This window comes from Harpia harpyja, chromosome 16 (genome assembly GCF_026419915.1).
Source record: "Harpia harpyja isolate bHarHar1 chromosome 16, bHarHar1 primary haplotype, whole genome shotgun sequence".
Lineage (NCBI taxonomy): Eukaryota > Metazoa > Chordata > Aves > Accipitriformes > Accipitridae > Harpia > Harpia harpyja.
The window spans coordinates 12,998,017-13,010,111 of record NC_068955.1 but is presented as its reverse complement, the minus strand read 5'-3'; the positions used below and the strand labels follow the sequence as shown (position 1 = coordinate 13,010,111).

Genomic DNA, 12,095 nt, shown 5'->3' with positions numbered 1-12,095 from the left:
AGGGCGTTGAAGATGCATTCTACACCTTGGTGCGGGAGATCCGTCAGCACAAGCTGCGCAAGCTGAATCCGCCAGATGAGAGTGGCCCTGGCTGCATGAACTGTAAATGTGTGATATCGTGATTACGGTGAGTTTTGGAAGCAGGAGATGGGGTGCAGTGGGGAAGCAGGGCAGGAGGAGACTGCAGATGCACTTGTCTGCAAACAAATTCAGCAGAAACAATTTCAGCAACGGGTATTTTTTAATGAAACACTTTTTTGACTGAAATAGCATTTTTCTTTCAAAACATAGGTAAGTCAAAATACTCACTTTCCTGAGGAAGTGTGTAGGAGGAAAGGGTTATTTGTTTTTCCCCCTCATTTTGTGGAACAAAATTCTACAGAACTGAATAAAAAAAAAAATACGTGTTTTGTCATGCTTTCCCTGAGAAAGCTCCTTCCCATGCTGCCCTTCTGAAAGAGGAGTTAAGCTGGTGTTGAAAGTGTGCGGCTCACTGTGTGTTCACCAAACTGGCCCTAGAAGAGTTCAGATGAAGAACTGGGTGAGCGCATTGCCTCCTAATGTACTCGTGTAAATTGCCTCATCCTAAACCTTCAGAGCCCACCTGTCTCACTGTGAAATTCCTCTGTTCCTCAGAAGAGTTTTCCCCATCAGATATATCCCCTGGGATATTTGGAACTGATGCAATGTTGAGAATTAGCCATAAGGGGGCTGTTTTGCTTTTATAAATTGTGTGTGCTGGAGCCAGAAACAGTGTTTTTCACATTGTCCGTGTTCACTTGCCTGTTTTTCTTCTTTCTCTTTCTTTGTTGTTTTTTTTAAATGATGAGTTTATTTAAATCATTGCAATCCTGCTGGATAGCAGTGAGGGAGAACTCCTGTCGGTGTCCCTGCGTGAGCTGGGTGGCCTTAAGCCAAACGCCTGGGAACATCTGGCTGTGTAACCAACTCCTTCCGTGGCTGAAGCGGAGAGAGGGGCAACTGGGGATGAGTGCACCGGGGACTGGGGTGCGGGAGAAAAGCCTGCACAAACATTGCCCTTAATGTCTTTTGGGGAGTCTCCCAAGCACCTGGACTGGCCCTTCACCCCTTTACACAACTGCTGGAGTCCTAAAGAGAAGTGCATGGTGCTAAGAGGGTCTCGCTGAAGGTGGAGGTGGGCAGCTGGTTTTCCTCCGTCACTTTTTGAGTCAAAGGCCGTGAGTGCAGAAGAGCTTTTCCCCGGAAAAAAAAAAAAAAAGAAAAAGAAACGCTGGCAGCGTTTGCTTCCTATGAGCAAAAAACCACCAGAGCACCCCACCCCTCTGCTCCCAGCCGAGGCATGCAAGGTCTCCTGGGGGCCAAGCCGAATGCTGTGCCCAGCACACTTATCACTGCTAAGGGAGGTTTTCCAGATGTTCAGGTCCTCCAGATGTTCAGGAACATTTTTTCCGGATGGGGATGTGAGCTCAGGGCTCATTTCCTGCTCTGGCTCACAGCTGATGGCACGGGTTCGGCAGATGCTGCTGCTCCCCTACACCAACTGCCAGGAGCCCGGTCCCCGTCACAGCCTGGTGGCCAGCACTGGCACAGGCAGTGCCTTCAAAAAGAGGGGCAAGAAGGAGTGGGAAGGAGTCTCTTGGAAACACTCCCCTCTGTTAAGAGAGCGTGCCCTGTGAGTTGCCCACATCTTTTTCTGCTCAGGCAGAAACTGGAAACCAGACATCCCAGCTTATTCTAGCTGCAGTGGCCAAGAGCAGAGCGGGAGGAACATCAGGGCACAAAAGGAGAAGCAAGGCAAGGACACGCTGGGTTTTGGGGATGAGGGTGGGTGTGTGGTCAGGGAGGCAGGGAGATTTGGCTGCATTTGCCCTGGACTCACTTTGTGGTTCCTGTCATCCCTGGAGGAGGGAGAAAGATCTCACCAAACAGTGCCCCTTCCCCAAACAGGGTTTGGGCAGAGGCAGAAGGTCTGGTGTGATGCCCGAGGCTCACCCATCACTCTACAGACGATTTGATTGTTCCCTTTAGCACACATGCAGATGCTTTGCTGAGCCAGGTCCAGTCCTCCAAGACCTGTGTAGCCCTTTGCTTTCCTTCCATGGGCACTAGCAGGGTCATCCTGAAATGTGAGGGGTGGGTAATGGAAACAGTCCCCACTGGTTCTGACGGTGAATGGGTGCTAATGAGTGTCCTCTTCTGGTTTCAGCTGACTGGACCGTGTCTTGGAGAGGTTCCCGCTGTGCAGAGTGCAAGGAAAGAGGTGAAGCGAAGGAAGAAGCAATCAGATTCAGGGGAGGAGTATGGGGGGAGGGGGAGAGGAAGAGGAGGAAGAGGACAGGGGGAGCATGAGCCCCTCCAAGGACTATCTCGCACTTCACCCAAGCCTGCAGCAAACGACTTTTTTTCTTTTTTTTTCTTTCCCCATCCCCTCCTGCTTTGGCCTCCTCCCACCCTGGCAACTGTACAAAGCCACAGATTGAATCACACTAAATTATTATTTGATGGTCTCGACAAACCGTCTTGATGGCTGTGTCCTCCTTCCAGAAAGTGCTGCTGCTAGTGCTCCAGGAGGATCGCTGGTGGGACAGCAGGGAGGGAAGGGGACTGAGATTTGCTCTCCATGGACTGAGGTCATGCTGTAGACCGTGAAGGCGATTGGGGTGAGATATCCTTCAGGGACAGAGCTGTCTGTCTCCAGCAAGTTGTCGTCATGTCCCTGTCCCCCCCAGCCCACCTGAAACTCTTTGCTGGCCCCAAGTTTTGGTGGGGTAGAAGAGCGCAACCAGTCTAAGCCTGTCCTCAGTGCTCCCCTGGGTGCTTTGCCTTCAACCTAGTCCTTGTGGGACTTTTTATGGCCTCAGATGTGATGCCTGGAAGGGAAGAAGCATTGAGGAGGAGATCTGAGAGCTGTGTTCACCTCAGCTGGTGCCAGTTTGTTTCTTCCTCGATTTTTTTCCAGGCAGCTCTTTCTGGCACAGCACCTCCCAAAGGTTTATGTGTTCCAGAGGTAGCATTAGGCCTTTCTGCTCCCCTCCAGCACCTAGCTAATGCTAACACCTGCATACCTTGGGCTGCTCCAGTCTGTCAGCAGTGTAAAATGGTATGCAAATCCTTGTCTGCCCTGTGCACGGCTTAATTACTGGTGAGCATGTAGCAGAAGGGCTCTCTTGCACTGCAGACAGCTGTCTGGCTGCTCAGCAACTAAGACTAAAGGATTCAGACTTCCAGTCCTTGGGTTTAGAGTGGGTAAGAGTGTTCTGGATAAGGACTAATCTGTTGGGAAGCCTGTCTTAGCTCAGCCCTGCTCCTGTGGGATTTTTGCCTGGTGTCTGACCGGCTTCTCCCACATGGCCTTTCACTTGTAGAGCCAAGATGAGGCATTGCCCTCAGTGCAGCGGGCGACTCAGTGCTCGCTGCCTTTCTCTCTCCCAAGCTATTGCACAGGCTAATTTAGCTGGCATCCAGAATTAAGAGCATCAAAGGGGGAAGGTGATCCAGCCAAGTGTGGCGGGAAGCTGTTCTGCACAGGCTAGCCCAGGCCTGAAGAGGTGTCGGGTTCGGCAGCCGAGGCCAGCAGGGGTTGGGAGCGGTGAGGGCAGCATGTGAGTCATATGCCTCACACGGCAAAACCAGAACAGAGAGCCCGGTCACCCCCAGCACAAAGCCACAGCCCACCCAGGGGCTCTCAGTGTCCATGCGGGCAGCCTCCCGTCCTCCCCTCATCCTCCATCATGCCAGGCAGCAGCAGAATTAAAGCAGCAGAATTGAACTCCAATGCTGGTTGGAGTTGCTGCCTTTGCTTTTGGCCTGGGCAAGAGAGGACTTGTGCTAATGGCTTGTTTTTTGTACCTGCCTGCTCCGAACTGCTGTGGGGCACAGCCACCACCCCAGCTGCAGCTGCCTAGCACCCCGTTCCTGCAGGAGAAGGGCTGATCCCAGCTTGAGTGGGAGAAGTTACCCAAGGGAAGAGCTGCCCTGCCTTTAGCTGGGCGTGCTGTTTGCAGCAGTGCCTGTCCCCATGCTGGAGGAGTGCTGAAGATGCTGAGTCTGGTGTTACATGGTGGGGCTGGACCAAAGGCTACCAGAAAACCTCCCAACCTAAGTTGTTTCAAGTGTGAAGCCTGGAAGTATGTGTTTTGTTCTGAAGTTGGCAGCTTCTGCGCAACTGCAGGCAGGGCAGAGGGCAGGGCTACTTTGTCCTTCTAGAAGATGACTAAAAGCCTTAGGAGTTAGTGGGTGGGTTGACATGGTGTTACTGCACTAGGGACCTGGTGCTCTTTTTCTGCAATAGAGCTTATCACATCCTTCACCAGGCCCTTGGGGATGGGATAGCTCTATCTGGAGGCCTTCAGATGAGAAGTAATGCTGTGTTTGGGGCTCTCTCAAGGACTGGACTCTGGATGGCTCTAACCACTGAGAGTATCCTCTCATTTCTGGTTGGGAGCCAGAAGCCACAGTCAAGGAGCAGGAGCCGTGGTCAAGCAAGCTGAGGAGCTCCAGGGAGTACCAGGGGTGAGGTGTCTTCACAGGGCAGGCACCAGCTGCAGCTGCAAGAGGCTGGCAGGTCTTGGTGAGGGTGTGTGAGAGCAGCACTGGCCAGAATACAAAGTCCTTCAGCAGTTTGGTCAGGAGCAGGAAGCCAAAGTATGATCATCTCCCTTTCAGAGAGGTTTCTGCACCCCTGAGGGTGAGGTTTTCCAGCTTGCTCAGGAAAGCGCTGGGTCTGGTCAAGTCACATGTGTTATTGTAGTTTGTTCGAGTGTCTTCTAGTTCCTTGGGCCACTCATGGCTGTTGCACCGAGGGGTGCTGAAGGTGAGCTGTTTAGTCAGTGGTTCAGCAGTCGGCGTCTGTGTTTAGCAGCACACCATCAGGCACCAGACAGGCTTTTCCCGGTGGAAGAGTCTAGTTGAAACTTCACAGCTTTGATCTGTTGTACACTTCAGGTGGTTCCAGTTACTGACAGTCTCTTTTCTGGAGTGGCTGGTTATAGTCCTATTTTATGTATGGCTAAAGCAGACATAGATGTGCTAGGAGTCACTAGGATTCTGCAAATGGACCTAAAAGTTTTTCAGGAGCCAGGGTACACCTTCATCTCGGTGTAGGTGGTAGGACAGTGCTATGACAGGACAGCGCTTCAGGAATCCAGTAGGCAGGTAGGAGCTGGAACTGGAGACTGCAAGCATCTTAGGAGGACCTGGCTGATAAGTGGTGGTCCGAGTCTGGCAGGGTGAAGACCAATCTCATTCCTTTTGTGGGCTGCACCCAGCAGAAGTGAGGCAGCCATGACCCTTTGTCAAACAGTGCTGGTCAGTAACATGGCCACCTCAGGAGCTGGAAGCACCGTTTTTTTGCTGTAATTAGAAGATCACAAGGAACTCTGACTAAGGTCAATGTTCAAGTCCATACTGAATGTTGGAGGTAGGTTGGGAGCAAAAGGAGGTGCTAAAAGCTTGACGCCACAGCTCTTCCACTGAAATTGTGCATTAATCGTGTATTAATGTAGTACTGCATCTTTGTTGCAGGAGGTTGGCTTCAAGAGAATGATGACAGATCTTCAATGTGCAGTAAGATATGTCATCTCTGATCTGATCTGATCTTTGGGGTAGGCAAAAACCAGATCGTATCACTTGTCTCAGGTGGAGCTGTTACTTTGGACTTGGAGTTTTCACTTGCTGACTTAGTGCTGGTGATTTGGGTACAGGATAGCAACTCGTTGGTCATGACAGACAGGCGGTCAGTATATGAGTTCATGATGTGTTCTCTGCTTGCTAGCTGAACTTCTCGAGTCTGAAAGTAACATCAGGGTTACAGTTTCCTTAGAGCGAAGGTAGGTCTGGAGAAGGAATTGCTGGGTTTGGAGTTGATTTAGTTGATTTTCCCCACAGTTCTTTAAGGCGCATTTGTTTTAGAAGTACCTGGACTGGAAGATGTGGTTTTCAGATACTGCAGTTGTTTTCCTTATGACAAGGAGTTTATTGCCCATCTCAGTTCTGCTTCTGTGGCACAAGCTTAGGTGAGCAGAATGTGCAGTTACTCTGAAGAGCTGCTCCAGTTGCATAGCTGGAAGCTGCAGAAGTCCAGAGAGGTAAGCTTTTTGTTATATTTGGGCACATCAGCTCATGTTTGGCTGCTGTGATCTCTTCAGCTGGTCATGGCAAGGCTGGACTAAACCTGGTGCTGTGCAGTGGATCTCGGGCAAGTGTGAACACCACCTCTGAGAAGGCTTCAGGCAGCATCGTACTGATTATCTGTTGAGGCTGCATCTCCCGTGATGGAGGAGTGCCACCTTTGAACCTGTACTTAAATGACAGAATAGCTGAGGAGGTCTAGTCTGGTTTGGTCTGGTCAGGTCCAGATGCCTCAGGACTGATGTATAAGCTTTACTCTCCCACATCTTTCAAGCACCCCACACCCTGTACCAGAGGGGTTGGGGCTCTGGAGACATCACAGCTGAGTCAACTGACAAAATTGCTTACAAGTCCTTAAAGATGCTGATTAAGTGCTGGAATACATCTCTTGCCTTTTGGTCTGCGAGGGCTTCCAGAGAAGCATTTTCCTAAGCCAGCAGAGGTGGTGACTCCAAAACAGATGAGCGCATGGTGCTTGCTGAAGGCTTTGGCAAGTATCTGGGTTGAGTTTGCAGGACCTGGCAGCAATGACTCATTGCTGGAGAGAGGCCTGAGAGGCAAGGGCGGGGGGGCAGCTGAATGAAAGGCTGAGTTTTATGGAGCAGTCCTAGCTAAACGCTGGCCTCATCCTCCTCACTTGCAGCATGGTTGGATAAGGAGGAGCAGACCAGGTTTCCCTTCTGGACTACAGTCCAGTCCACTGTTGCAGACCTTTCCAGCTCAAGTGGTACTTTCATATCACTTCTCCTTGGCTCCACCAGGAGCCATAAAGGTAAGCAAAGCCCCCGAAGAACCAGCTTCCCCAGGCAACTGCCTGCCTGAGTGAGCTGCAGGCGTAGATACCCCAGGAGCGGGGCTCTAGCATGGGGCCGGGCAGAGTGGCCTCCAGGGCGCCAGGGTGGCCCAGGTTCTTAATGGGGTGGTTGGAAGCAGGGGCTCATGATAATCGCACCCAATCTATCTGCAGGTACCTCTAGGGACCTCAGGCCAGTTTTGGAGCAAGGATGGAAGTTTCTTACAGTTAACCTTTCTCTGTGTCTTCTTAGGAAGAGCCCATTTTACTGTGTGGAAGGATAGGGCTAAATAAGCCAGGCTTTAGTGACTCCGATCCTCGGACTCGTGCCTTTGTGTGTGCCTTCAAAGCCATCTCCATCCCCATCTTGGGCTCTTTTGTAACTGCTGCCAGTGAGTAGGGACGCTCGTGGGGTGGGACCAGCTGCTGTGCCTCTGAGTGAGATGCTGGCCGAGTTGTTTAAGCTCTGGTTTGCTTATCTCCTGTGCTGTCATGGTGCCCACGTCTGCTAGGCGAGTGCGATTGCCTGGCTACCAGGAGGATGCTGGTATACGCCCTGCGGGCTTCCTCGGCCGCTGAAGTTGTAGGATTTGGGAGATGGTTTGGGAAGGGGTCAGACCTGCCTCTTTCAGCTGCCAGGCCGTTATTTTCTCCATGTGCTGGTTTATACCAGATGATGTGCTGTAGGAAGTGGGCGGCATTGCTCAGACGATGGTGTGACAGCAGACATCCTGGCCACCAGCAACTGGTGGGAACTGGGACAGGCAGATGGGGCTGGCCCCATGCACAGCTTCGTTCCCCCTAGGGCAGGTGAGCCTTGCTCTCTCTGCCGGTTGAGTACAGGGTCTGTGGTTTAGCAGAGCCAAGGTACCGGCCCCGGCCAAGGCTGCTGGGGCTGGGGGCTGCACGCCCTGCACTCCGCGTGCCCTCACTCTGCTCCCCAGCTCCCAGCCACTGCTGCCACAGCCCCTTTGCAGCGCGCGAGGAGCACGAGCAGCACAGCAGCAAGCGAGCGGCACGCGAGCAGCACGCGAGCACACAACTACCACAGCAGCATGTGAGCACCAGGCGAGCAGCACAGCAGGCCGAAGAGGAGGAAGACTCCCAGGCCCAGCCGAACTCCAGCGCTGCCTCTGCCAACCAGGCCAGGGCGCAAAGCTCCCAGACACAGCACACCCATCTGTCGCCCCCCACTGCATCCTGGGGCCAGCGCCTAAAACAGCCCAAAGCCTTGCTACCTCCCTCAGCTTGGCTCTGCTCCAGGCTCCACTTAGCATCAATTATTCAGTGCTGACTCGCTGACGTATTGCGGAGGCAGGCAGCAGGGTTGCTGAGCTCTTAGCGGTCGTAGGTGGTGGGCAGGCAGGATGAGGAGCGCAGCCGTGGCTCGACAGAGAGCTGGCGAGCGACAGGGCGAGACGTGGCTGCCCGCCTGTCCCAGGTCCTGGTGCTGCTGGTTTGGCTGTTCATGAGCCAGGAAGGACGGGAGCCAGGGCACCAGAGCTCAGCGCAGCTGGCGGGTCTGCATTGGAGTGGTTTCTGGGCAGGGACCAGCCCTGGGAGCTGGAGAGCTGGTGTTAAGAGTTGTTGTCTGAACACCATGACGAGAGCAGTGGCTCCGCCAGGGGAAGGGGGGATTTAATGGGAATACTGGCAAATGCCAAGTGTGGAGGGAGAGGCAGCAGGAGGACTGGTCCCTGGCTGACAAGGCCATTAGGATTTAAGCAGCAGCCTTGATGCCATCTACAGTGTTCATTCACCACTGGTCTCGGTGCTGTACAGCAAATGGGTATTGGTAAGCTTGGGCTTGGGACTACACAGCTGTCCTGCTCTTGGTCCCCTGGGAGCACCACCCAGGCTCTGGAGGGCATAGGAGGGGGTAGAGGGTGCTGCTCGACTGGTGCAGGGGCTGTTTGCACTCCCGTCCCCTTGGGGACACCAGCACCTCCCGTGCTGGGACCTTCCCGCAGCAGGAGAGCGTGCTGGTGAGCTGCTGCTCCTGGCACCAGCTGAAGGCCAGGCATTTAGCCTAGGCTGGAGACCAGGCATGGCTTGTGTCCACCCCGAGACCCACCCTGAGGTCTTTCCCTTCTCTGGTAAGGGATGGAGGTCCTAGGCTTACCTGGTGGGCAGGTCCCAGGGGTGGACTTCCCCTGGGGAGGACTCTCTGCAGTGGGTGCTTGGCACATCCTCTGTGAGCCGAGCCCCAAAAACCTAGCTGGGGCCCCGGCTCAGCACCCATTCAAGGCTGGGTACTGTTGTGGCTCCTGCATTAGCCAGAAGGATGCTGTCAGGGGATGCGACCAGGCACATGCATGGGGTGCGGGGACCAAGGATGCCAATAAGCAATGTCTTACTCCATTACTTTCAATGACCAAGTGAACCGAGGCTGTTTCAGAGAGGAACAGGACTCTGCCTGCCGCATCCTGCAAACCTAGCACGACTCACTTTCCCTGGGGGAATCCCTGCCCTTCTGGACACTTCTGCTCCCTCCTCGGCAGCACAGAGCTGAAGCTGTCCCAGCAGTTGGATAAATGCCATATCCTAAACCCTGTGGTGCCTGTCACGTAAGGAACTGTCACAGCCATTCAAACCCGGTCCCAAGTGTCTGCTTCCTCCGTGCCACCTGAAAGCCAACAGGTTCACTGGGGTTGTTGGCTAGGAGGTGACACAAAGCAGCTTGTGCAACTGGGCTGCTTGCAGGCACCTGGAAACATGGGAGGGATGAGGTTTGCTTCATTCCAGCCCATGGATGTCCCACTTGTGCTCGTGGTGGAGCATCCCTGGAGTAGCATCCAGCATGAAATGACACGGGAGACGTGCCGAGAGCTGCATCCTCACTGCACTGCTGCTCCACTGTGGTGCTTACTGGTGCTGGCTTTTTTTTTCTACAGGGATGCCACATTTCCTGCACTGCCCTTCTTAAATCCTCAGGTGGCATTCAGCTAATCCTGGCCCCTCCATTTTGCTGTCAGTCTTTGTGCCCTCCGTGCTGCTCTGGTAGAGACAGACGACCCTGCATTTACTGTAACCATGTTGCTTAAGCACCAAATGGCAGCTTTCTCTTGGGGGAAACCAGAATCCTGCCCAAATTTAACACCCCAAAGCCAATGGTACCATGGTCATCTAAGCACAGGAAGCACGGGCTGCAAAATTTTGGGTGTGCCAGAGGTGCTGCTCACACACATTAAAATCCATTTTTCGGCTGTGAGCGGCACCACCTTACGCTGGTGTAAGCATGACTCAGTCCTGACTCACGCAGCATCACAGTGAGTTGCACCCATCAGCCGTGCAAGGAGCTGTGTCCACCCACTCCCCATCCCGTCCAACCCTCCCAGTGCTGCCCACAGGCAAGGAAAACAAACTCCAAACCCAAAATCTTGGCCAAAAAAGAAAGCTGCAGCGGGGCTGTTGGCCACCAGCCACGTGTTGGAAGGGATGTGCAGGGGCTGGGGGCAGGATGCTATCCTTGGCTCAGTGAGCCGGGAGAGGACGGCAGTGCGTAGAAAGGAGCAGTTTTCTTTCCACTGAGGATCCCTGGATTTAACCATGGTAGAAAAGCAGGGAGAAAGGCAGAGATGGAGAGGAAGGTGCAGCTGAAGCACACTTGGTGAACCAAGCTAAAGGCCAGCAGGAGAAGGCAACCAGTCTTGCTGCAGCATCTGTCACTGTAAGAAACCTTGTGGAGTCTGATTTTATGCTAAACGTCTTTAACCATTATCATTACAACTATGTAAAACACAGCATCAAAAACTCTGGAGTGTCTTTGACTCAGCATAAAAAGGAATGATTGACTTCTCCCCCCCAACCTTCCTTACAAAAAAACCAGAAGAAAAAAAAAGCACAGACATAAAAATGTTTTTATAAAGTAATAATTATAATACATTAGAAAGAGTCACAGGGGAAGCGTTCCACGCTGTAAACAAGAATAGCAATTAAAAAGAAAAGCCAATGGTAGCCGGGCTCTCAAAGTGCATGGCCGAGAGACCCCCAACCTCAACCGCCCTCCCACACTGGAGCTGGTCCCCAGCCCAGTTCCCGTGGCTCCTGCTGCCTGCCAGCACCGCAGCCACTCAAATGCTCAATTGCACCCCCCCCCCCCCCCAAAAAAAAAAAACCCACCCCAAACCTGCAATGTTGGTCTTTAAAACTACATGGAGGGCAGCAAGGCAAGAGTTGTCCCAGGGCTGCGAGGGCAGGGATGGGGTGGCGGAGGGGGCTGCCTTCCTGAGTTCACTTGCGGTAAGAGTGGCTTTTGCTAAGGGGCTGAGGCCATTGTAGGAGGCTGGGGCAGGGGTGCAAGTGGCAGTTATTTGTCCTGCTGAGCTGCCACCCTCGCCCTTCTTCCCTTCCTATCCCCAGCAAAAGAGCTGAGGCTGGGCCATGTCCTGCCCACCCTGGGCTGCCACAGACCACCATGGCTGCACCTTCATCTGCAGCAAGAGGCAGACAAGGCGAGAGCATCAGTCATCTCCTAGTAGATGTGTTGATGTGCTGAAGTGAAAGCATCGCTCCAAGGAAAGCAATGCACATTGCTTGCTCCCAGTCAGCTCAGGCTACTTTGTCCCCAGGCACTTCCCAAACCTGCCAGCTTTCAGGGGCTGCAGGTTGCAAAAGAGCCTCTTAGGTGGCACAGGGAGGAGCTCGGGGACCTTCCCAGTGAGAAGCACACTGGAGGGAATGGGGAGCCTGTGTCTACCTGGTCCAAAGGTCACTGAAACCGCCTGGGGGAAGCCACCAGGCTTGGAGGTGACCAAGGACTTTGCTGCTCAGTCCCGTTAGGGCTTGGAGGGGAGGAACACCCCCAAATTCTTCTTGAACACCATGCACCGGGTACTGTGCATTTGACAGCTCTCCCAAGATTGGAGCAAACCACCTTTTTAAATGTGAATACTGCAGAACATCCCTGACACGCTGGGTGAGGAGCCCGGGCGCACGTGCAACATGATGTGCAGAGGCTGTGTGCCCAAAATGAGGGGAAAAAGGTGTCGGCTCTTGCACCTGTGAGCCAAATGCTCAGACACATTAGCAGGAGTCCTATGTGTGCTTCAAGGAGAGGACAGACCCCCCCAAGCTACAGAAACCAAGCCAAGAGGTGACCACCAGCCCTCAGATGCTTCTTGGTGAGCTCCAGAGGCCAGTGGCCTGCTAGCAAAAGGCAATCGATACCTGTCCTGAAATACTGCCCAGG

General features: G+C 53.4%; 1 protein-coding gene across 1 annotated transcript in view; it reads left to right on the top strand.

The window, feature by feature from the left end:
* HRAS (HRas proto-oncogene, GTPase) overlaps positions 1-2,497 on the top strand; it is a 43,360-nt gene extending 40,863 nt beyond the window's left edge. The window contains exons 5-6 of the mRNA XM_052811499.1: positions 3-127; positions 2,189-2,497. Coding sequence (XP_052667459.1) covers positions 3-122 — 120 coding nt within the window. The 3' untranslated portion in view covers positions 123-127; positions 2,189-2,497. The remainder of the gene's footprint in view (positions 1-2; positions 128-2,188) is intronic.
* The last annotated feature ends 9,598 nt before the right edge of the window (positions 2,498-12,095 follow it).